The 26,135-nt window shown below is 48.3% G+C and overlaps 1 protein-coding gene across 9 annotated transcripts in view; it reads right to left on the minus strand.

Moving 5' to 3' along the window:
* The window catches only part of Trerf1 (transcriptional regulating factor 1), a 218,948-nt gene continuing 192,813 nt past the window's right edge, over positions 1-26,135 (minus strand). For 6 of the 9 annotated variants that reach the window (XM_087897943.1, XM_087897937.1, XM_087897942.1 and 3 more), the window contains 5 exons: positions 20,631-20,719; positions 16,723-16,836; positions 8,767-8,970; positions 5,955-6,202; positions 1-3,057 (listed from right to left, as the gene is read on the minus strand). In XM_087897943.1, the coding sequence (XP_087754069.1) occupies positions 2,736-3,057; positions 5,955-6,202; positions 8,767-8,970; positions 16,723-16,836; positions 20,631-20,719 (977 nt within the window). In that variant the 3' untranslated portion in view covers positions 1-2,735. The remainder of the gene's footprint in view (positions 3,058-5,954; positions 6,203-8,766; positions 8,971-16,722; positions 16,837-20,630; positions 20,720-26,135) is intronic. The other 3 variants (XM_087897944.1, XM_087897939.1, XM_087897938.1) reach the window with 1 other exon arrangement.

Raw genomic sequence — 26,135 nt, forward strand, 5'->3', positions numbered from 1 at the left:
ACAGGTTTGTAAAACGTCTTTATTCATTTGTCACATATGATGTTTAGGTAGAATTTGCTTTCCAGCTTCAAACTTTATTTTTTAAACCCCTGGAAAATAAGACTTTTGGTTTACCTTAACAAAAACTGACCTCAGAAGAAACATTTTTAGCAAAATGTTATTATAAAAGTCATAGAAAATACTGTCCTTTTCATTTTTTGTTTTTGCCAAAATGTTACATAAAATCCTTTTTAAAAATACACACATTACAGAAGAAAAACCATGAGTAGACTACACACAGCACTTTGCTCTGGACTGAGGGAGCTGCATTCCAGACACAGTCAGTTAAGCACACTGGAAACTAGGGTGTCAACTCGAACAGTGCAAACCCGAATCACATCCCGCTATGAAGGCATGCAGGCCACTGGCCGAGAACGCGACGGAAGGAAAGCGCGACGGAAGGAAAGCGGGGCAGGAAGCAGTCACAGCCACTACTTAAAAATGGTTTCCTTTTTATTACATTAATTTTTTTCAAAAATACTTTTCTTTACAATAGAACACCTAGAAAATATTTACAACCTTCCTCTAATAAAATAGAACAACAGTTAAATATATCTGAAAATAAGATGGGCTTTTCCATAAAATATATCTGTTAACTTTTTATATACAAGCTTTCTCAAAGGGGGTCTAAATTCATTACTGAAAAACCATCGCGCCAACCAGGAGCCGTGTGAAGACATTAACCATTAGGAAGAGAAGTTCTTTAGGGCCGGGAGGGGCAGCTAAAACACAACACACACATGCAGAAAGAATCATTTCCAGAAAAAAAGTGCAATATTTTAACAGGAAGTCAATTTTTTAAGTTGATAGCCGGGAAATACTAACCCAGGTACATGAACTGTCTCATTAAGGAGGAGTTCTTTGGTTATTTCAAGTCAAAATATTCCTTATGCTATACTGCATGGAGAAACCAAAATTACATTATGTATTGGATATTGGTGGTGGCGGGTCAGTTTATTTCTAAGGTTTCAAACTGGGCAAATCCCCGAGCAGGAGTGCATGGACTTTCTAAAGCTCTGGGCATTTGCTCTTTTGTGTGGCTACGCTTTTCCAGACGTAGAGGCAGACAGAGCCTTGCGCTCTGCTGCTGAGTGGCGGCTGGGTGGCTCGGGAAGGAAGCTCATGCATGATGCCCAGGCAGTTTGTAACTCAACGCTTCTGCGATCATACACAGGCTATAGTAACCCTTGAAACAACAGCAACGAAAACACCCCACCCTCGCCAAGAAAGAACCTCAAGATAGCTCTGGGAACAAGGATGGAAAGGAAAAGAATCTCTGAAGAACAGTCTACGGTTTGTGGCTTTCCTGAAACTCAGAAACCACTGCCTGAGTGGGGCTGTGGAGGACCATGGCCCCCTGACCCCCTGAATATGTGCCAAATGGTTTTGTAGAATCCAATATGAAGGATGTCCAGCCCCCACTCCTCCGCTAGGACACTCTCTAATGCCAAACTAGCACAGGGCCAGCACAGTGGCCCAACATGAGTTCCATTTACATAGAGCTGGGGAGCTAGTCTACTCAAGGAGGGTTAAGACCTGAAGACACCTGGCCTGGAGGCCAGAGGCCATGAACACAGAAGGAGGGCTGATAGGAGCTCCTCTGGACCAGGGGCAGGGTTCCAGTCTGACTGTGTACTGACAGTGGGAGGGGGTCAGCCCAACTGAGCCCAAAAGCCTGGGCAATGACATTGTTGAAGGATTACAGGTTTATTGCCTTCAAGTACAAATGGCACCCCCTGCTGTCAGGGGCAGAGCAAAGTCATGGAGCTTAGAGAAGTCCACAATCGCTTTGGTAAGTGACTTGTAACGAATACATTCATTATTTGAATGCAAGCATTGTAGCGAACTTGAATCTGAGCCCATTTTTTGTTGGCTTTCAAAGCAGTTTTCATTGCATCTGCTATTTCTATGTGTTAGAAAACGCTATCTCTCTGTAGCTAACATCTAGGCAAACCTCAGACCAGCACAGACAATTTGAGCAAATCGGAGTGAAAAGGTTTCACAGTATGTTCAAGTGGTGCAAAGAAGGTTTAGGACTCCACTGGCCATGAACCATGTTGAGAAAAGAAAGAAAGAAAGAAAGAAAAAAATAGGTTCTTCTGACCTGAGAGAGGGAAGGCTTTCATGCAGGTCAGAGCAGAATAAAAATAATTCTTGATGGGAAAACATGGCCTAAAGTCCCAGAATAAATGGGGTAACCTGCTTCCTACACACACACACACGCACACACACACACATGCACGCGTGCGTGCACACACACAAACAACACATGCATACACGTAGCATGCACACGCCCACGCACACACATGCACGCACGCGCCTGCACACACTCACACATTCACATCCATTTCGGAGATAAAAGGCAACCAGGGTGGCTGACATCTGAAAGCAGAGCAACACGCACGTGAGGCTCATCCCCGCGGGAAACGGCCTCGCGAGAACACAGCCCAGATGAGACACCTCTTAAAGATAGTTGTGCCAATTTTTTATTCCCCCCAACCCCCAACAAAAACAATTGAAAAGAAGGTAAAAGAGAAAAGAACTGGATTTGTTTCCCCTCCTTTAACCTGAAGAGAAGGACCACTTTTTAAACAGGTCGTTTAAAAGGGCTTTCAAAGGAGCGGGAAGTCCAGGTTTTCCTGACTGACGAAGGTGGAGGCCGTGCCTTCTGCGTCTCTAGGTGATGAACGAGAGGCTTAGAGTTCTGTATCACCCTGAAGCAAAACCGAATCTTGGTCATCCAAGAGAAGATCCGTGCCCACCACCTCGGCCTCGTCCATGACCCCTAACTGCTGGACCACATCGTCGTCCAGGATGTCCACGTCCTTGACCGGCTTCATGAGACTCAGCTGGTCCAGGGGCAGCAGCTCAGGCGCCCCCACCGGCCCAGTAGTCCTCTCGATGGTGGCTGCCATTTCTGCCGCGAAAGCCGCCTTCTGAGCTTTCTGCCTCTGCTGCTCCTCTTGCTGCCGGTGAGTTTTCATGTGTGCATTCCGGCTTTTGATCTTGAAGAAGACCCTGGAAGAGAGGAAGAGGGCAGCTTGTGAAACCTCTGGGCAGAGCTTAGTCCCTGGAGATAAAGAGGACCGACTCCTGCAGGGACTGGGTGGGGTGGGGGATGCAGGTTGCAGGTCTGGTTTGGGGTGGCTTCCCCCTGCTGTGACCAGTCATTTCTCTGAGCATACATGGAAGAGGGCTGGGGACAGGAAAACACTGATGCTAAGTCCTGCTTCCTTCCTGTACTAAGGGAGACCTCAAAGGCTGTCCTATCTATCCATTGAACAGGTGCTTCTCTGACATCCTCCTGTTCCTGTCACTAATAGCACCCTCTGCACAGGAGAACCCCAAATCCTGCTGATGTGCTCTGACAGCCCACACCACAGAACAGCCCATCCGCTACCCCTGGTTTCCAGCTCTCTTCTTCCAGCCAGAGCCCACCAAGGATAGCCCCCACACACTTAGTGCACCCCTTTTCCATTCCACTTTTTCCAGTGAGGCTCTTGTCCCTTCCACTTCAACCTCATTGGACCAGTAGCCATGTCCGGCCAATTCCAATGGCCTTTCTTCAGGCTTTATTGTGCTGGGCTGCCAAGCCCCACCTGCCATTCCTCTTGGTCACCATAATTATCATGATTTCATAATGTTTTCTTTAGAATGAAAGTGGGTCTCAGCTAGGAGAGGCCGTGCCCTCCCAGGAAACATCTGGCGATTGCTGTATCCGAGTTGGGAGGTGTCTGTCTAGCACCAAGCAGAGACCAAGGACGCTGCTACGTGTCTTATTTTAAAGGTCAGCCCTTCTCCCCCAGGCAAGGAATTAAGTGATGCAGAATGTCAGTGGTGCCCACAACCTTGGGATAAAGGGGTGCCAGGTTCTTTAGATCAAGGGTTCAGGCTCTTTATTCTAGCCACTGGCACACAACTATCTGTTGATTTTCCCTACTGCTCCAAGAATATGGTGGGAAAGCGAGGAGTTGAGACAGCATGTCCTGCACATTCAACATGACTTACTAGCTAGGTCATTTTCCGGAGTGTTAGCTCAGATAAGAGCCTGTAGCATAGACATAATTATGTGACTCTCTCAAGCCAACTCACCCACCCAGTCAGCCTTAGTCCAACAGGCAGAGGACTTGTATTGAAAAGGAACATCATTTGAGCAGCAGAAGGAGGCCATCTGTGAACTTGTCCAATGCTATTCCTAACTGGAAAAGCCCAGGAAGCATTTCTAGTTTTTGTAAAATCCTACTTGAACTCAAGAGAGAAGAAGAGGCAGGCGAGAGGCTCAGGCGGTAAAAGCGTTTGCAGAGAAACCCTGGCCGCCTTGAGTTCAAGCCCCAGGATCCACATGAAGATGAAGGGGAGAACTGAACTGTCCCCTGGCCTCCTACATGTGTACTGGCATGTACATGGGCACACACACATACTAATAACAAAGTCAGAAAGAAACAATTGCAAGTGACATAAGGGCAAGACAAGAAAAACGCTCACTGCGTGCTTCGAGTGGCCACTGGAAACATGAAATACAAGGCAAGCAGCCCAAACGTAAGTGCATCTGTGCACATAGTGAGACTCCTGCAGATCGGACCCATTCTAAGCACAAGGCTCACATGCTTTACACCCGCTTTTACACACACAGCTGAAGGTACTTTTATACCTTTTCATTTGTTTTGTTTTTTTGGAGTCAGGGTTTCTCTGTGTAGCCTTGGCTGTCCTGAAACTTGCTTTGTAAATTAGACTGGCCTCCAACTCAGAGATCCACCTGCTTCTGCCTCCTGAGTGTTGGGATTAAAGGTGTGTGCCACCACTAGCTGGCCTTTAAAATATCACAATTGTTCTTTTTATTTTGTTGTTGTTATTATTTTTATATATATGAAAGGGCATTTGGCTGCATGTAATTCTGTGCACTGCATGTGTGCGGCACGTGTGGATGCCAGACGAGGGCACCAGATCGTCTGGAGATGGTTCTCAGTTACCATCTGGGAGCAACCGGTTCCCCACTGCTAAGTCAGCTCTGCAGTCCACCTGACATGTCTCTGAGGACACGCAGAGGTCCCCTGACCCTACTGATGGAACTAGGAATGTTTTCCTGACAGTTTCGAAGACTCTGGTAGCTGTCTCTCCATTCCTTATGTGTTTGAGACACTGGAGACTAAAGAGAAATGTAGCAAGACTCCTAACGGCTGTCTAAGGTATGATGGTGCCAGAGCTCTGAGGTTAGGCAGAACCACCGAGAAGGAAACCGTGAAGGAGCCATGTATTTACCACTAGTTAGGTTCTTTGTAAAGCAGCTCGCTAATCAAAACAAAGCTGAAGGTTGGGACAGCAGGGGGTGGAGGTGGGGGGAAGCCAAGCACTGATCTGGACACAGCAAGATTTAATATCAGCTTTGCTTTCCTGGCTGTGTGACTTGGGACAAGTAATTTTACCTGACTTTAAATCTTTATCTGTAAAATGAGCATGAAAACAACTTGGACTGGATGGGGTTTCTCCCTGTGAGGAGTTAGTGAGTTCACATACATGCAGTATGTAAGGAAGTAAATCCCAGGACACAGCTGTGATAGTCTCACCAACTGTTATCTTCCTCCCTTAGCTGTTCTAAGGTGTATGTGAAGGCGCAGGGAGGAAAATTAGGTTTTATCCCATGCACGGCTCTAATCAACCAGACGTGCCCGTTTGCATCCTTATGATTCAAAGGAGAGGACACTGTCTAAGTGTGACGTCAGAGAACGAGGAAACTGATAAGCGATGTCTGCTGTGGGCAGAGGTGTGAACAGAGGTAGCGAGAAGGGACCTCAGATCCCAGGGGCAGCATCAAGGGGAGCCCCGAGAGCCTCGGCTTTTTCTGGCTGAAGAAAGAACCCTCACAGGCCAGCCATTCATCGTGACCCCAGGTTTGACCCCGGTTCCAGGGTACCTACTTGCCACACTCCTTGCAGGGGAAGATAGTGGTGGGGTCTGTCTCTCCACTGGTGGTGCTATGTGATGGTGAACTCTTTACTGAGCAGTACCCACTCTGAGTGCCGCCTGGCTTCTGCTTCCCAGAGGGCACAGCACCTCGGGTCTTGGTCACCTGGTTGGTGCCGCCGTGGATGCGAGCGTGGCCATTCAGTGCCTGTCGGGAGCTGAACACCTGGGGAAGAAAGGGAGTCACATGACATCTACAGTCCTGAAAAGGAAATTAGGGTCGTTAGTGACTCGTAGGAAAAACATGTGTACATGAAACAGCACACGGTTCATACAAGCAAACACTAGCGTGTGCCACAGAAAGCAAAGCTCAGACACCCCAACCACAAACTGTGTCAACAACACTTCCCCAGTGGTCTAACCTGAGCCCAAGGCAGTGTGGCTCAGCTCCAAGGACAAATGCATTGCCTCAGCGCACCTCGCCCCCCATGTGCAAAATGAGAGGAGTTCGAGCCTCCCTTGGCAGCCCACTGTTTTAATTCTTGCTGTTGCTTCCTGTGGTGCTGGGGATGGAGCCTGAGCCCCACACTTGCTAGGAGAATGCTCTCACTCTGAGCTACACGGCAACCAAGTGTGCTGCAGAGCCACATCTAAGACCCCAAACTTTAACAGGATTAAACAAAGGACCAGGCTTTCTTCTAGTTTGGGGGACAGGACATTCACTCTAAGGCCTAACAGGTCTGGAACCTGCTATGTAGAGTAGATTGGTTTTAAACATGAGCCAATCCTCCTGCCTCTGCCTTCTAAGTGCTAGAATTACAAGTGTGTATCACAATGTCCTGGCTGGAAATGTGCTGACCAATGTCTTACTCTACAGCCCAGGCGGCCTTGGCCTCACTGCAGCTCAATTCTAATCCTCCAGCCTTCATCTCCTGAGTGCCGGGAGCACAGGTGCCCGCTACATGCCTGGATAATTTTTCAAATATTGACATAGGATAGGCTTTCTTGACCTCAGAATTACAGATACTTGGGTTTGCACTGTTGGGGACAGGCTCACACACAGCAGGGTGTTTACTGGTCTCTGTGGCTTCTATCCACCAGATGTGGGTCCCACTTTCCCAGTCCTCTGCCCAGAATCACGGAAGTATGGGGCTATAATCCACAACCCCAATCCTATAGCTTCCTTTTTGCATCTTGCTTTTGGGTCCTTTTTATTGTATTACATAAAAATAAATCTGTTCCTGATTTCCTGAACCCAGCCTCCACTGTTAGGCATGGAGCAGGTCACCACACTGCCCTTGATGGGACTTAAAAAGTCATTAAGAGTGTCTGTCTTGCCAAGCATGTCTAAATAGGCAAAGTAAAAGATGATCTCCCTCCCCCCCATCCCCGACTGGTCTAAACCCCAAACATTGATTTTACCCTAAAACCATGAATTGAAAAAGCACCCACTTTCTGAACTAATTTACCAAGAAACACTGTCATTTAAAGTCACAGCTTAATCGACTCAGACCTGAAGCAATCTGGGCCAAATGGCAGTGATGGAGCGCAGAGGCCCGGTCACCGGGGTCCAGTGCGCTGCCCATTGCCATATCTCTACAAAGTAAATGAAGATGTACACACTTGTTTTTCTAAAGCCTTTTCATTTTTTAAAAATGCAAATAAAATTAACTTCTGTATTAGTATATAAACATTTTATTTATTTATTTAGAAGCAGGGTCTCACTATGTAGTCCTGACTGGCCTCAAACCAGAGACGCTTGGTTTTGCCTCCAGCGTGCAGGGACTAAGGGCGTGCACTTCCTGTCCAGTCAGGACATAAACATTGTAAGGACTTTCCTTAAATGACAGACTCCATAGACAATATTTAATATACTCTGCACTAGACAAGCGAGGATCAGCTGGAGGACATGATGCGTCCCAGGAGGGGGACATTTGGGGTAACATCTCTAGAACGTGTCTAAACACGTGTGTCAGGCTTTTAGAAACCTGATTTGAGAAAAATCTCGGCAGTTTAGACTGGTGGGGATAGGCAGAATACCCAGAGTCCTTAGCAAACAGCCTCTAGGATTTATGGAGACTTAGCACTCAGGAGTTTGAGGGGGTCCCCCAGGCTCCCTTTAACTTGTTCACAACATTAATTTACTTAGTGAATTTTTGTCCCCTAAGATTGCAAAGACAAACTTTAGTTGCTCAGAAACAACTTTCTCAAATGTCACACTAGTGACATTTAAATTAGAGTTAGTAACATTTCATGGAGTATGAAAAGCTAAACCTTTCAGAGATGAAGCTGGAGGTAGTGCAGTCAGGTCTCTGTGTTAGAAAAGGGAAGCCCTGGCAGGCTCCTCTAGGAAATTCAAATGCATGCTGACAAGATAAATCTGGCCTTTGGTGACATACAGCCCGAGTGCTGCACAGAGGTGCCAGGAGACAGTGGAGCAGACAGTGTACCTCCTGGAGGCCTGCTTTCACCGTGGAGCTGAGCTGTCAGTCACAGACTTCCGGAAGGCAGGAGCCTTTCTGGTTTTTTTTGGCCTGAAGACCAGGTCTTACTATATACCACAGGCTGGCTTCAAAGTCTCAGTCTCGGGGTGCTGGGATTACAAGCCTGTGCCACTGTGCTTGGCTTTAGGGACCTCCTCTAACTTCTCCAGCATGTAGTATTGTGCTTGGCAGAGAACACACAGAGTCACCTCCCTTGGCTAAGCTCATTAAGAAAGTGATAGCTATATGGTGTGACCTCTGCCAGACGTCCATTGCTCTTAGAACTAGGCACAGTTGTATGGCCCTCAGGTCTCCCAGAGCCAGGGACAACACAGATACTTACAGCCCCACAGTTGGGCAGTTCACAGACGAAAGAGCCAGATGGCTGGCCAGCGGCCTGCAGGGGTGGCCCCTCAGTGGGAGCCAGGGCAGGGACAGGTGGTGGCTCTGGTGACTTGGCCACTTCACTCTCCTCTTCTTTTATGGATTTCCTATCTTCTTCCTGGTCCTCTTCTTCCTCCTCTGCCTCTTCTTCCTCTTCACTTGTCTGGTATCAACAAAAGCAAGAAGGTGATATCCCCAAAAGGGATTTTTAGTAGTGGACAGAAATCACAAGCCAGGACATGGGACACTGGGGTTGGGTCACTCTTTTCCTATGGTGGGTGACAGAGTGTGAGGCTGGACTCTGGACACTGGGATCCTGGGGTAGAGAATGTTCCATACTGCACTTTGTGTTCCCCCATGATCCCTTACAGAGTCATGCTAAGGCAGAGGGGCCAGAGGTGAAGATGCCCTGCCTAGAGGTTGGAGACAGCACAGTGGGTAAGTGCTAGCTATACATCATGAGGACCTGAGTCCCAGAACCGGGCCCCAGATAAAAGCCAGGTGTATGTGGGCGCTGTAACCCCAGGGCTGGGAGGTGGAAACAAAGCATCCTTACAGGTCAGCCAATCTAGCAAGAAGTTAAGCTCCAACCTCACGGAGAGACCCTGTCTCAAGAATAAGGTGGAGGGACTGGAGCAATGGCCACCTGTTAAGCGCACTTGCTGCTCTTCCAGAGGACCTACGTTCGGTTCCCAGCACTCATCTCTAGCAGGTCCCAGTCGCCGGTAACTCAAGCTCCAGGACTGGACGGAAGCCAGAGAGCACGCAATTCTCTGGAGCTGGAGTTACGGACAGTTCTGAGCTGCCTAATGTGGGTGCTGGGAGCCAAACCTGAGTCTTCGGTGAGAGCAGCAGGAGCCATCTCGGCAATCTTTTTTATCTTCCTTCCCTTTAGACAGAGCCTCATGTAGCTCAGACTGGCTTTGATCTTGCTATGTAGCCAAGGCTGCCCTTGACTGCTGAACCTCCTATTTCTATCTCTCAAGTGCTGGAATTATAAGCATAGCCTACCACCATACCTCTCTCTCTCTTTTCCCAGACAAAGTCTCACAACCTAGCCCAGACTGACTTTGAAGTTGCAATTGAAGAGGTAATCCTTTTGCCTCAGCTTCTTAAGTGATGGATTACAGACATGCATCATCATGCTTGGCTAAACACAGGATTTTAAGAAACTCCCATCTACTTCCTGCCTGAGCAGCTACTAGACTCTACTTGGGTAGAGTGAGGTGGCTGGCTCTTGCATGCCTGGAAGTGGCTGAGGACCAGGACACAGGAATTCTCCAGCAGTCTTTACCTGACAAGCCATCTGTCTCTGCCAGGTCCTCCTGTACACCCACTGTTTAGAGCAAGCAATCTTCAGTTTGTCTGTCCCTGAGCCATGCAGCTCGAGGCAAGCCTTTGGTTCTCAGAATCATGAAGCAGGAAATTCCAAGAAGAATACAGTTGTCTGAGAACAGTGGTACCCTGAATCCAGAAGCCACAGGTTTCCTCTCTCATGAGTTATTTTATTTTAATTTTTAGACAAGGTCTCATCACTACATAACTCTGGCTGGCCTAGAACTCACTGTAGACCAGGCTGGCCTTGAAAGGAAAGAGATCCACCTGCCTCTGCTTCCCAAGTGCTGGCATTGAAGGTGTGTGCTATCGTACCTGGCTTTTATACTTTTATTTTTAAATTATGTGTATGTCTTTGTATGTGGTATGTGCATGTGGGTACCCTTAGAAGCCAGAGGCATCATATTCTCCGGAGCTGGAGTTAAAGGCTACTGTGAGGTGCCCAGTGGATGTGCTAGGAATCAAACTCAGGCCCTCTGGAAGAGCATTGAGTGCTTTTAACCACTGAGTCATCTCTCCAGCCTCTCCACCCTCCTCTCCTCTCCCCTCTCCCCTCTTTAAGACAAAGTATCACTCCACAGTCCAGACTGGTCTAAAATACATTATGTATTCCAAGCTGGACCAACTCAAGCCAACCATGCCTCTGCCTCCCGAGTGCTGGAGCACATTACAAGTGTACATCACCACAGGTGGCCTCTCTCCAGTTTTGACTTAGTGGTGGGTTATGAGAGAATGCAGTTGCCACTTTTCCCTGCTTCAGTGCTGGTCACAGGTGACAGCATGCAGACATATATTCAAGAGGCTGCATTAGCAAGGTATGTGAAAGAAATGCCAGTTTCCGGCCGGTTAACTGACCACTTAGTAATAATTATGCAGTCAGTGTGAATGGACACAGGCCCAGCACCTAGAGTAGTTTCTGGAATAAGGCCCCTTGTTAGCACAGAACACACAGGCTGACTTTACATAGGTGGTCTTCTGTATCTGCCAGAGTCTCAGGCAAAACCATGGACACCTACTTTCAAAGAACCGGGGGACTTTGTAGTCACAGCTATTAAGTGGACCGTGGCCTCCAGTTCCAAAGCTTTCGACAACAATGGCATTTGTCCGTGGACGTATTATAACTGCAGCTTTCTCACAAGGCCAACATTAGGATCTCTGAAGACTAACTTCACATGGCCACAAAGTTACAGACTGAACTCTGCTGTCTGGTGCTTCTGAACATTTTAGGAATTCAGATGGGTTTTCATTTCATTTGGCAATCTGTACAAGTTCACAACATATTTATCGTCCAGACGGAGTGACTCAGAGATGCGAAGATAGGAGAACCAAACCCCAACATGTAGTATTCTGTAGCCGCATGCCGGCCATTTTACGACGCAAGACAGATGAAAGCGAATGACTTCAGATGGGAACCGGTCAAACACAGGGGAGGGAGGAGATACATCCGTACATGTATGTACATACAACTATAAGTGGATATAATGGTATGTGTGTTTGTGCGCATGTATGCCACTAGCATGCCCTGCCTGCAGAAGCCAGAAAAGGCGTTAGATCCCCTGTTCCTGGAGTTACTGACAACTGTGAGCAGTCCTCTGGGAAAGCAGCAAGTTCTTAACCGGAGCCGTCTCTCCAGCCCAAGGAACTGTATTTAACACGATGCCCGACCCTCAACTGTGCATACCGAGTTCCTTGTGGAGGGTGGCGCTTTCATACCCACGCTCCAAGAAACGGGGAAATTGGAATACAGACTTTCAACCCCAATCTGCCAAAGACATATGTCTAAGTGCCACGGTTGCCCTTGACAGCAATGAAGGAGTGAAGATAAGGATTAAAAGTGCGGTGTCAATCAGGCACCTTCCCCACCCCCATGAGACTTCTCATTCTCCCAAAACTCTTTATAGATTTCTTTCTTAAGCAAATCAGAAAGTCAGCCAGATAAGTCATTCCGTAGCTCATACAGTCAGCAAAGAAAATGAGAGACTGGAAAGAAGGCTCAGTTGGTAAAGTGGTTGCTTTGCAAATATGAGGACCTGAGTTCAAATCCTAGAATCCACTAAAGAAGTTTGGCGTGGTGGCATATGCTTGTCATCCCAGAACTGTGACAGTGGAGACGGGATCACCTGACAGCCAGCCAAACCTCACTAGTTAGCTCTGGATCCCAGTGAGACCCAGACTCGAAAAGCAAGGTGGGATCTTCCGATCTTACTCTAAGAGAGGAAGGGCCTGTGATGGCCCAGGCTGGGTCTCACCCTATCCTGCTGAGCCAGCGCTCCGGCTGCACCCACCCTGACCATCGCAGAATCATTCCTAACCAACCCCTTAGGTCCTTAGTTGTCCCTGAGCTCCCTCAGTGAGGCCCTTTGTATTTCCTCTGGGAGAAATGCTCACTTGCCTTTCAGTATTTACACATGCATTCACATGTGTGTGCGTGCACGTGTGTGTGCATGCGTGTGTGTGTGTGTGCTCACTTGCATACCAAGACCAAGATCAAGATGTTGAGGTCAGAGGACAACTTTTAGTAGCGGGTTCTCTGCTTCCATCGTGTGGTCCCAGGGACTGAACTGTGATCATCAGATTAGGCAGCAGGCACCTTTACCTGCTGTGCCATCTTGATGGCCCCTCACTTGACATTTAATAAAGCCCCGAAGAACAGGTCCATGGGCTAGGGCTGGGCCCTCTGCCCACGACCCTGTCCTCCCAGGTTTCTGTTTCTATTTGGCAACTGGTGCTCAGAATGTTGACTGTACTCACAGAGCCCAAGGATAAGTTGCAGCTACGACTCGGGTCTTAAACAAAGACTGCTTTTATGGGCCTGAGTCATCTTTTCACATAAGCCTTTTGCTTTCCCCGAACATGCAAGGGACAGGGCGTGTTTGCTGCTGATCCCAACTAGTGCTGGGTAGTTGCCAATGAGCCAGTAGGTGTGGTGCCTTCTCTACTTTTCTTCCTCATCTGAGGCCGCACTATGGCCTTTCCTCTACTAACGAGCACTGACCAAGATGGCACTTCTACGATGTATGCTATGTCTCTCTAATAGCATCACCCTCTGTTCAGCATCTCTGCTCATTTCCTCTCCCTCCAGAGTTCACATAGAGATGCTACTATGGACAGTGACTCCTGTCTCAGAAAAATGTCCATTCATTGGACAAATATTTAGCGAGTGTCATTACAAGTATTCCCTGGGCGCTGTCCCTAGGCCCTTGTTACTGCAGAACCTGGGAAATGACTTTCTCTTAGCAGACCACATCATGTGATTCTCCCCTATGTGCATGTGTGTGGAGGTCAGAGGCTGATGGGAGGAGCCTTCCTCTGTCACTCTCGGCCATACACACTGGGGCAGAGTCTCTCAATGCATCCCAGAGTTCACACATGTGGCTAGCTGGGCCAGCTATCCTGCTCAGGGTCTCCTATCTCCGAACACTAGGATTATGGCTGTGTAGGCACGCTTGAATGACATTTACATGGATTCTGGGGACTCAAAGCTGGGTCCCCATGCTTGCAGGACAAGAACTTTACCCACGGAACCATCTCCCTAGTCCCTGATATCTGACTTTATCTTTTCCCAAAAACACAGCAGTAACATGGTCCAGAACATTCCAGAAACAAATGGGACTTTCCAAGTCACTGAAATCATCTGTCCCCCTTTACAGATCAGCAGGGAGCGAGGTCCTAGGTCTAAGGCTGGCATTTCCCATGGTTCCTTGCTTACTGTCTATTCTGCTCATGTGAACAGCAAGGCTCGGTGACCCTGGGCAAATCTCCTCCCTGGGCTGCAGTCAGTGTATCCTTTTGCAGTATCTAAGACTTTCTGGTTCTCACCTTGTACTGTTCTCAATACTCTCAGAACGCATAGTCAAGTTTTCACTGTAAGCATGACATCATCCCAACTAGACTATGTCCTGTGAGTGGTGAGGACACAGAAGGCAGACAGCGTTTAGCATCCTGAGTGTTGACATCCACACATACTGCTGTTTAAACATTAGGGAAAAAACAATAGGGATTTTTTTTTTGGCTTCCTGAATCCCCTTCAGAGGATCTTCGTCTCTGTGTGTCTGTTGCACGTTCCTCATCCTCAACAAATGCATAAGTAAGTCACGCACGAGTGTTTTGCCTGTACGCTTGTATGTGCATCTTGTTGTGTTTGATGCTTGAGGAGGTCCTAAGAATGCACTAGATTCCCTGAGACTGGAGTTACAGACAGCTGTGAGTCACCACATAGCTCAGGGAACCAAACCCAAGCCCCCTGTAAGAGCAGTCAGTGCTCTTAACCACTGTCTGTCCAGCTCACATATTGGTGTTTGCATTGTGGGAATTAATTGCTTTCAGTTAACTGAGCCATAGGAGGCCGCGCTGCCTTTTTCCTGCCTTCACATTTTGTATATTCATTTTTAAAATAATTTACTTGTGTTTTATATACATTGGTGTTTTGCCTGTGTGTATGTCTGTGTGAGGGTCTTGGATTCCCTGGAACTGGAGTTACAGACAGTTGTGAGCTGCCATGTGGGTGCTGGGAATTGAACCTGGGTCCTCTGGAAGAGCAGTCAGTGCTCTTAACCACTGAGCCATCTCTCCAGCCTTGTATATTCATTTTTAAAAGACTTATTTATTTATTTAGGTGTTTTGAGACAGGGTTTCTCTGTGTATCCCTGGATATCCTGGTACTAACTCTATAGACCAGGTTCGCCTCGAACTAAGAGATCCGCCTGTCTCTGCCTCCCGAGGGCTGGGATTAAAGGCGTGCGCCACCACTCCTGGCTGCAGAAGATTTACTTTATGTGTACGTGTGAGTGCCTGGGTATGAATATGTGCACACATGAAAGCAGGTGTCATAGGGGTTTTGGAAAAGGAACTGATCCCCTGGAGCTGGAGGTGTCGCACAGTTATGAGCCCTCCCCATGTGGGTGTTGGGAGCCAAACTCAGGTCCTCCGGAAGAGCAGGGTGCACTCTAAACACTAAGCTGTCTCTGTAGCCCCAGGTCTTTACTTTAAAATTTCATTTTTATTTAGTTTTTTTTTTTTTTGGGTATAGATTTTCATATAGCCTAGGCTAGCCATTGAATTACATAATCAAAAATGACCTAGACCTTCTGATTTTCCTTGTGACCACCTTCTGAGAGCTGGGATGTCAAGTGAGAGCCATCACACGCAGTATTATGCAGTGCTGGGGTTTAAACCCAGGGTGCTGTGGATGCCAGGCAGGGAGTCTAGCAGCTGAAGCACATTCTCAGCGTCCACCGCAGGTCTCAGGTTTAGACTACGAAGATGACCCTGGGCTGTCTGCTACTTAAGGAGATCAGGGCCAGGAGTGGGTGAGGCTCTAAGGACTGCAATCGTCACACCTGCTCAGCAGCTCTTCAACGACTAAGACTTCCTGGTTCTACCTATCGGCCAAAGCACCTCTTGTTCATGCCACAAAATCCCAGAAGGTCTCATCTCTCTGAGATGCATCCTGGTGGCAGGTGTGGGTCCTGTACTCACAGGTAAACACTAATGAATCCGAGGACGTTAAACACACAGGGCTCTTTTCAAAAGATGTATAACTTGTCATGCATCCAGAACATGGGAACAGATGTGGTTAGCAGCCTGGTGACCTTTGCACTGTTGCACTGTCTGTGTGGCAGAGAGGACACTGGATTCTCCCCTAGACCCTCATCACGGACTTGTCAGTCTGTGGAACCCATGTTTATGGCCGATGTCACATGTAGTCAGTCTATAGGACCCATGTTTATGGCCGATGTCACATGTGGTCAGTCTACAGGACCCATGTTTATGGCCGATGTCACATGTGGTCAGTCTACAGGACCCATGTTTATGGCCGATGTCACATGTAGTCAGTCTAAAGGACCCATGTTTATGGCCGATGTCACATGTAGTCAGTCTATAGGACCCATGTTTATGGCCGATGTCACATGCGGTCAGTCTACAGGACCCATGTTTATGGCCGATGTCACATGTGGTCAGTCTACAGGACCCATGCTTATGTCAGATGTCACATGTAGTCAGTCTATAGGACCCATCTTTATGGCAGATGTAAATGTGTTTTACAGAGAGTCTCTCACACAGGATTGGGTTAATTATCACCAGGGAAATTTTCACTAAATTGTGCTGTGCTTAAATACACCTAAAAAACTCCTTAGTCAGACTCCCTAAGTCTGAACTGCCTCTGGCCCCTGAGCCGTGCTGAACGACTTTCTTGCCTCCTGCAGATTGTTACTCTGCTGGCCAAGGTGACTGCAAAGACTCCACACGTCATGTTCTCAGGACAATGACATCTGTGACACAGAAGCTCAGGGAAGAACATTGGAGAGGGTGGGGGCACTTCCTATAAGTCAACCAAGCCAAGAGTGGGACTCCTGACTGTGCAGAGACACAAAGCAATCACATCTTTTATTAGAGGAAGGGTTACAGCCTGAACCCGGGGACACCTTCCTTCTGCCTACACCCAGAAATCAAGTCCTAAGTCTCATAAGCAAGCAGGGAACTCTGTCCCCCTTCCTAGCTGCTGTTGGGTAAAGCAAAAGCACTTAGTCCAGGAAGAGAGCGGGAGGCGGCAGAGGCGCCAAGGAGCAGCATCACTCACCATGCAGTCGTCAATGGTTTCCGCTAGGCGTGTCCGGTGTCTCCTCCCGAGCCGCATTATCTTCTTCCAGGTGTAGTAGTACTCCACGCACTGAGCCACCGTCTTGGACTTCACCTGCCAAGAAAGTGTACCACGATTAGCCCCAGCACTGGACGGCGGACGAGCTTTGTGGAACATCTAAGTCTGTAATAGGTAGGTAGAGGCATGCCGATGTCTGAGAGTTCAAGGCTAACCTGGTCAGCCAGGGCTACACGGTAAGACTCTTTCTCAGAAAACAGAGACAAAAACGAAAACAAAACAGCAGGAACTATTCTTTCCATGCTTTCCCCTGGACAGCTGCAACATAAGCAGGTTCTCCTAACCATTTCTAAAAACAAAACAAAAAAAACCTGTAACATTTATTCATGTGTATTTTCTCAAGTGTGTCCACACAGGTGTGGAGGTCAAAGGGCAAATTGTGGGGGTCAGTTCTCTCCTTTCACCATGTGAGTCCAGGGGATCAAACTCAGGTCACTGGACTTGGCAGCAAGCTCCTTGAGCCGTCTAACTGGTTCCCTACTACTCATTTGTCTTAGGGCTATTCCGGAAATTTTTTATGCAGGCAATAACAAAAAGCACAAATCATGCCCTTCCCTCCGCCTTCTTTCCTCATGAGAGGCAACAGGCACTCCATCAACACTTTCTTGTGACGCGATAACCTCTCCCTCCATGCAGAGCAGTCTGCAGACCTTCTTTCCTAAACTACACCACAGATGCTTTTCCATTTAAAGGGCTCCACTCTGTCTTGATGATTCTTAAAACCTATTTATGATCTAGTACGGTGCATACCTGCAATTGTAGCACCTGGTAAGTCGGGGCAGAGGGATCAGAAATGAATGTCTAGATTCATCTACATAGCCAGTTCCAGGCTAGCCCAGGCCATGAGAGACCCCGTTTCAAAACCAACCCAAACCTATTTATGAACACGTTCTCAGCAACAGATTAAGCATGGTAGGCACAAGCGCTTCCCTAATGCAGGGCACAAGCTTTGCCCTGTGAGCCTAAGGAGGCAAGGTATCTCTTACCCAATATGCTTAAACCCAGGTGATGGCACATGCCTGTAATCCTAGCTCTCAGGAGGTGCAGGCAGGAGGACCAGATGTCCTCCCTGGCTACATACTGAGTAGGGGGACAGTCTTGGATACATGAGCTGACTCCATGTGTAAAGGTGTGTGCTGTCAAACTCAAGTTTAATCCTTGGGACCTATATGGTGGGAGGAGAGAACCAATTCCTACACATTAGGGATGCTCAACCTGCATCTATGTTTTGGAATGAAGCATTCCTTTGCTTAGTTCACAGCCCTTCATGCTCAGGTGGGGTTCCATCAACCTGGTATGGGGATGGAAGACTGGATATACAGCCACCTTCATGCTGAGACGAGGATGCCAGCAGAAGTGTTGGCTGCCCTCTTCAATGCTCGCCTGTCATTTGGAATTACGACACGGGTTTCACCCCCAAGGGGTGAGATACTGTCCCAAAGGGTCCTTGATTAAAAAACTCACTGGCTTGTAAATACTGCACGTGAACAAGTCATGGAACCCAAGTGCAGGATAGTTAAGGACTAAGGTCCAGGCAGAGTGTTACAATTTTAGTGTGGATTGTCCCCAGAGGGCTCTTGTGTTGGGAGCTTAGTCCCCAGCATCATGTGATACATCGAAGAAATGGGGCTTCTCAGGAATGACAGGACATGGCTTGGATCCCAGCACTTGGGAAGTAGAAGCAGGTAAATCTGTGAGTTCTAGGCCAGCCTGGACTACACAGTGAGAACTTGCTGAAATGGGGGGAGGGAGCCTTTCAGTAAAGATCATTAGGTCTTGAGGAGAACTACCTGGGAGCATTAGGTAGGTACGTGTATGTGATGTGCAGGGCAGAAGGGTGCCAGGTGTCCTGCTCTGGTACTCTCTGCCTTATTTCTTTAAGACACGGTCTCTCAGTGAACCTTGTGAGCCTTAGACAGCCATTGTCCTCACTGATTCTCTCGCTCTGCCTCAGAAGCAGTGGGGTTACTGGTACATGCCCAGCCATGCTTAGATTTTTGACGTCATCTAGAGATCTGAACTTAAGTCCTCACACCTACACAGTGGGTACTCTCCCTCACAGCCATCTCCCTGTGTCCATGAGAGGTTTTCAGAGAGCAGCTGCCCCAGAGTGAGCCGACCCTCAAAGGCCCGGTTCTCTGGGTCAGGAAAACATCTGCCTTCCACTTGTGTCAGAGGCCAAGCCAACCTCCTGGACATTCGGGAATCAAATGGTGGGTTCTTTTCATTAAGAAGCAGAAATACTTTGAAATACTTTGGAACATTTTGAATTTTTGCTAAACTACCCTCAGTCAGCTAAAGCCTATGAAATTTGTTATCTATTAATGTATGATTTCCTTTGAGGGTGACTTTTCTCTTCTCTTTTCTTCTTTTTATTTTTCCTTTTACATACAGGGTCTCATGCATGCTAGGCAGACACTCTACTGAGCTATATTCCAAACATGGGAGGATTGATCTATCTGTCTGTCTGTCTGTCTGCCTGCCTGTCTATCTATAATATCTATCAATCTATCAATCTATCAATCTATCTATCTATCTATCTATCTATCTATCTATCTATCTATCTATCTATCTACCTATCCTGTCTATCTACCTTTCTTCTTTCCTTCCCTTCTTTCTTTCCTTCCTTCCTTTTTTCTTTCTTCCTTTTTTCTGTAAAGTGCTATATAGTTATCACTTCCCCTCTTTTTTTGGGGGTGGAGTGGTGTCATTTTTGAGACAATATCTCGCTATGTAGCCCAAGCTGGCCTGGAGCATGCATGTAGACAAGGCTGGCATCGATAGCATGCAATAGAGGCCCACCTACCTCTGCCTTCAGAATGCTGAGATTAAAGATGTGTGCCACCATGCCTGGCAGATATTATTTTTTATCATTACTGTCATGATTATGGAGTCTGACTCCAGAAATCCTGACACTAGGGAAGGGAAGGCCACATACCTCCTCCCTTACAATGTCCTAGGAAAATGCCATCAGAGATACAATCTCTTGGGGAGGTTAGGATTCAGCTCCAGTTTCAGTTGTTCGGAAAGAATTGTACATTCAACACACAAACACTAACATAGGAGCCCAGGGGCTGAGGACGTAGACCGGCTGGAAAAGTGCTTTACTTGTAAGCAGGAGAACCTAAGTTCTGTCCCAAGAGCCGACGGAAGACAGACAGGCACGGTGGAGCACTGATAAGCGTAGCACCGGGGAGGAGGAGTCAGGGATCCCTGGTGCTCACCAGCCCGCCAGCGTAGCCTGTACAGTGAGCTCCAAGCCAATCAAGAGTCTGTCTCAAACAAGACAGGTGCGCAGTGGGGGCTGGAGAGATGGCTCAGTGGTTAAGAGCATTGGCTGCTCCCGCAGAGAACCCAGGTTCGATGCCCAGCACCTATAAGGTGGCTTACAATTCTCCCTAACTCTAGTTCCAGGAGATCTGATACCTTCTTCCTGACTTTGTGGGCATCAGACATGCATGTAGTGCCCATTCCTACATGCAGGCAAACATTCATACACATAAAATAAAGATAAATCACTAAGAAGAGGAAGGTGGGCAGTATCTGAGGAACAAGGCTATCCCCCGGCCTCCACACACACACACACCCGCACACACACACAGAAACCTTATACCGCAGAATCTGTACAACCTGTGAATTCTTTTCCCATCACGTCCATCAGAGCACCCCAGTTCCACGCCACCCCTGTAGCAACCACCATCGTTCCCCACGACGGTGGAAGACAGGCCCTTTGTGAGAATGTCATAAAAGTGGTGAACAAAGATGTCTCAGTATGGTAATGCCCAGAATCTCAAAGTTCCTTTCATGTGAGCAGTGGGAAAGAGGCTTACCATCTTCTGCACAAAGATAAAGTCCTTGCTGTAGGTGGCCAGTGCTTTGTTAAACAGTTTCCTTTCTAGAGAGGTCCACTTGTCAGAGCCTGGAACAAAACAGAGCATTCGTTAGGGACGGAGCTCTCTCTCTCTCACCAGAACAAAAGTCTGGCATCCCAGCACTCAGGAGAAGGAGGAGGCAGGAGACTGAGGAGTTCAACTCTAGCCTGAGCTACATAGTGAACTTAAGGCTAACCTGTGCTACATGAGATTGTGTCTCAAAACAAAACAAAACAAAACAAATAAAAAGAGAAAATTCCAGTTCTCTGAACACTCACTTGGTCTAAATCATGCTCCAACTGTTCAGAAAAAGGGGCCGCACATATGAAATCCACGTTTGAATAAAAAACTAGTCTAGAGCTGGGAACAGTGTTGTGTGCCCATACTCCCATCAGCAGGAGGTGGGAGGACCCAGAGTCCAATGCCAGCCTGGGCTACCTAGAGAAGACTTGCTTAAAAAAACCAGAACAGTCAGTGAAATGTAAGAGTCAGCATCTCTGATTCTGGTTCAAAACTCGGCAAGTCACTTAAGCCAAAACTTCATTTTTGTAATCAACGAGTAGTAGTAATTAGAACTGCCCCCCCTTTGGTAATCAGGTTTCTGTGAAAGTTAAAAATAATCCCATATGGGCTAGGCAGTGGTGGTGCACGCCTTTAATCCCAGAATTTGGGAGGCAGATTCAGGAAGATCTTTGTGAGTTCAAGGCCAGCCTGGTCTACAGAGTGAGTTCCAGGACAGCCAGGGCTACACAGAAAAACCCTGTCTCAAAAACCAAACAAAAACAAAAACAAAACGCCATGAAAAACCACCACCACCACCACCACCATCACCACCATCACCACCACCACCACCATCACGCAGGCGGCTAGGTTCACTGTCTCTGCCATTACAAAGGCCAACATTCAAGGCAGCAATGAAAGCTATGAAGGTGAATCCCAATGGAACACAGAGAAGAAACTCTGTCTTCCTGTCAGGGCAGCAGGGAAGGCTATGAAGTAAAAAAATACCAGACTGGAGTTTTAAAGGTCATACAAAGGTCAGCAAGGCAAGAGAGAGATAGAGGGGAATTCTGGGGCAGGAAAGTCAAGTGCAAACTCACAGTCAGGAAAAATACAGCTCATTCACTCCTTCGTTCTCTAAGCGTGTTTATTAGGGGTCGACTATAAACAGGGTGTGGTGTCAGGAAGAGCTTCGGGGACTGTGGGGGGTGCGGTGCACGAGTGCTTGCTGTGAGTGAAAACAGGGTGGCCTGAGTTCAAATCCCCAGCAGCGTGTCGAAGCAGGTGTGGCCCACATAGCCCATGTTGGAGGCAGAGACAGGCATTGTCATTGGCTAGTCCGCCTTGCAGCTTCAGGTTCAGAAAGAGACCCTGTCCCAAACAATAAGGTGGAGAGGGATGGAAGAAGGCACCCTGTCCTTTTCTGACTTCTGTATGTGCCGTGCATCATGAAGTGCATACACACACGTACACGTACACGCACACACACACACACACGCACGCACACCATCTAAGAATAATCACTGCATCTCAGATGCTAACTATTTTATGTTTATTAGTCAACAGGCTTTACTGACAACCCCGTAAGGCTTCTCACTACTGTCCCACTTCACAGATGAGAAAATGGAGGTCTAGCACGGTTCGGTTCTAGGTTCCCGGGGAAGGGAAGCACATGAGGTTGAAGAGATTGGGGGGGGGGGTCAGTTAGCAGATTTGCAGCCTGTCGGGGCACAAGCATTGTGGTCCTAACCACAGCCATTTAGGTCTTGCTGCTCAGACTTGATGAGTGTTTTTTCTTTCCTAGCACAACAGGCTCTGCTGGGAGACTGGATTCAGAATGGGACTGGCTTATCTGGAGTGAGAAACAAAGCCCTCATGGCGGTTTTCTCTATAAAATACCCAGCCCCAAGCATCTCATCACAGCAACAGGAAACACGGGACTCAGTTCTGGGTGTGCTAGGGGAGGGCCAGCCACCATGGTGGGCATAGAGAAGACCATGCTGTTCCTCTGGCTCCCAAATTCTCTCCATCTCTGATTCCTGGATGGCACATGGCTGGCCACTGATATTCCATCACCTTTTCTCAGGTCTCTGAGCAGATCTGAAGATTTGTTTTTAAAGGGATGTAGCCTTGGCTGGCCTGGAACTCACTGTGCAGACCAAGCTGGCCTCTTACAGAGATGTGCCTGCCTCTGCCTCCGAGTTGCTGGGATACAGGTGTGTGCTACCATGCCTGACCCCCCTAGCATCTTTACTCCTAGCTAGGGAAGGTCCAACTTTTTCATGTTACCCTGGTCAACTGCTAGGACTTCAGCACAGGCAATGTGAATAGCATTTTCCATTCAAACATCTCTGGGTGGGCAGCCATCCTGGGATCACAGAGGGGGCATGGGGCTCAGTGATGTTAATGCAGGTGTCCGAAATGAACACCCTTTTCACATAAATCTTAGGTGGGTCTTCCAGCCTCTAACTGAACAGACATAGTCCGGCTGGCTGGCTCCAGCTTCCAGAAGCAGAGCAACTACTCATTTCCCTTGCAAGGCTGCGCTTTTGCGGCGGTGAAGAGAGTACTGTGGAGCAGAATCTTCTCCCAGATCTTCAGGAGACTCCCCGGTCTGTGCTTTCACAGCCATTCCACAATGTCCAACATTCTGGGCTTTGCGGGGAGGGGGGTTTCCAGCTCCTCTCTGCAGCTGGAGAGGTTGAAAGAGGAAGAAGGCTGAGAGGATCCACCAGCCAAAAACTTTAGCTGAATGGCTAGAGAAGAGTCATGGCTCCTCTCAGGTGTCGTCAGAATTGCAGAGGTGAGAGAACCAGTGTCGGAAGGAGATGACGGTGTCCTGTTGCACAACCCCTGGCAGGTTAAGGATGGGGGGTCCTTGGTGCTCTCCCAGAGGAATCACCTGATGCTGGTAACAGCCACTCCAAAGCTGATCAGTGAAAATTCTTCCCAACTTGAGATTGTAGACTTCTAGGAGTTATTGCCACTCTACCCAGAGACACGGCAGGGTCATCCAGGCTTCTCAAGCCAGCAGCGTCTCTGCGCAGGTTACACTTCCTTCCACCACACCCCTTCACTCCCCACACGGCTCACTACCTCTCTGCTGGTACAAAGAGCAGGAGTAAGTTCCCTGCCTCCTTTAGAGACACCCACTCCTGTGTGTCCACAAGGCTGACTGGTCCATCTGCTAGGCAGGAGTCCCCACACTTCAAGAAGAATGGAAACCTCTGGGGAGTGCCTTGGGATGCTGTTCTGTAATGAGGGCTTCTGTCACAGACCTTCCCGAGTCCAGGAAAGAGGTGGAATGGTGGCTTCCTTTCTCTTCTGGTCACTCTTACTTGTGGCTACAGTGACCGGTGGGGAGCACATGGAGAGTGGCTCTTGTACAGAGGCTGTGTGGCGTAGAGAAAGGGACAGCGCTTGTATGGATGTTTGTGCGTGCACGTGCCCAGCAGGGAGAGGCTAGACCAGACAACAAATTCGTCTCACACAGACTAGAGATCGCCTCTAGAGGCTGGGGACTACACACAGGAGTTGAAGAACCTTGGACTGAATTCTTGGTACAGATAAATGACATCTGAGCATATGACATCAGCAGGCCATGACAAAGGGTGCCTTTTGTCAGGAGAGCTTCAGCTGTGAATGTGCCCCTGGCATTTCTTTGTTCTGTGACAGCAGGGAAGTCCACTTCTTAGTTTCTTCACCCTAAAACTGGGGACGGTGGTCAGTTCGCTGTGACCAACACTGCTTGGTCATAAATAGGCGCGCAGTGTCTCCACTGATCACTTGGGAGGATTCTGTATATCAGCTCAGGCTATATACATACACTGGAACATACACTGTCCCTCTGATGTGGCTACTCCAAGGCCGCCTGTCCCTGCTGGAACTCTGCTTACGTCCATCTGTTCTCACAGCTCTGTTTCTCTCTGTAAGACCCTACCCCGTCTCAGCTGGCGAGTGGGGTTACTGGGCTGGCACACCCCCGCCCTCACTGGTTCCACCTGGGGATTCCTGGCTATTGGGCTATTATCAGCAGGGCCCCCTAACAAGCCGATTAAAGCTAATGACAAAGAGCCTAATTAACTGGATGAAATGGGTACTGGAGTAGTATCCAGAGAACAATGCACTGAGCTCTGGTTGCTGGGAAACAGGCTCCGGACAGTGGCTAATTTGGGGGCAATCTACAGCAAATCCAGGCAATTAAAAACAGACATTCCTGGGGTAGAGAGAACTTGGATACAGTATCTTTTCAGAGGGTCTCTCTGGCTTCTTTTCAGGATTTAAAAACAAAACAAAACCCACTTTTCCTGACGTTGTTATTGTGGTTACGGCAGAAAGACAGGCTCGCTGTGAAAATGGGATGCTTCATACCAGACTTCCAAGGTCATACAGAGTTACCTACAGCAGGTGAAGGTCAGAATCGTCTCCCTAGGATGTGGGTTGCTACTCTAGGTTCTTCTAGGTGCAGAAAGGAGGGACGCCTCAGTTTGAACCCATATTTTGAACTTGTCACCAAACATTTTCTTTGCAAATGCTGTGTTAGGCGAGGCAACGGAGAATGCAATGAACGACTCAGGTCCTGCCACGAGGAGTCCACTATATAGTTAAAAACAAAAAGGCACCTACAGCTGTGTTCTTTGCAAAGTAACTCTAGCAAGCACACAATTCTGTCTCTGTTCACCTTGGGCAGCATCCAAGACTAGAGTGCCGACTTTCCTTATGGAAAGGGTGTCTCTCTTGGGTTTTATTCGCCTTTCAAAATTCAAGGCAGGGTTTGAGGACCCAGTGGGTGCTCGTGGTTGTGGTAGACATGACAGAAGTCTTCACTGTACCCTGTGAAGAAGCTAGATCCAATTCTACCACCCCCAACACTGAGCACATCTGCACCAGGACCTGTTCAGTGGAGAAATCAAGGCTGTTCCAGCTGTCTGGTCACAACCAGGTGCCTCTCCATCACAACTGCCTCCCAATACCCGTGCAGAGGGAAAGCACGGCAGAGCCCCTGGGCCGTATTTGGGCAGATGGAGCGGAGAGGGGCGGTGTGTCCTGAATTGAGCGCTGGAGGCACCACACAGCTGTTCTCTGGGGACCACTGGACAGGCTCCCCAGCTTTGGCAGGCTGCCGTCAGGTCCTCCCGGGTCCTGAATGAGAGTTTCCACAGGCTCGTGTCTCTCTGTCCAGGAAACCCATCTTGTTGTCTTTCCTCCAGGGCACAGCAAAGCCTGGATCTGACTTCCTTCTCTGGGTGTCCCACTTAGGTTCTGGTCAACTTGACACAAATTTTGACTTGCCTGTGAAGAGGAAACTTCAACTGAAAAATTGCCTCCACCAGATTGTGACCACACCTGTGAGACATTTTCTTAATTGTTAATTGATGGAGGAGGGTCCAGCTATTTGTGGATGGTGCCATCCCTGGGCAGGTGGGCCTGGACTGTGTACAAGAGGTAGCTGAGGAAGTCAGA

The sequence above is a fragment of the Myodes glareolus genome, chromosome 18 (assembly GCF_982192425.1).
Source record: "Myodes glareolus chromosome 18, mMyoGla1.1, whole genome shotgun sequence".
Lineage (NCBI taxonomy): Eukaryota > Metazoa > Chordata > Mammalia > Rodentia > Cricetidae > Myodes > Myodes glareolus.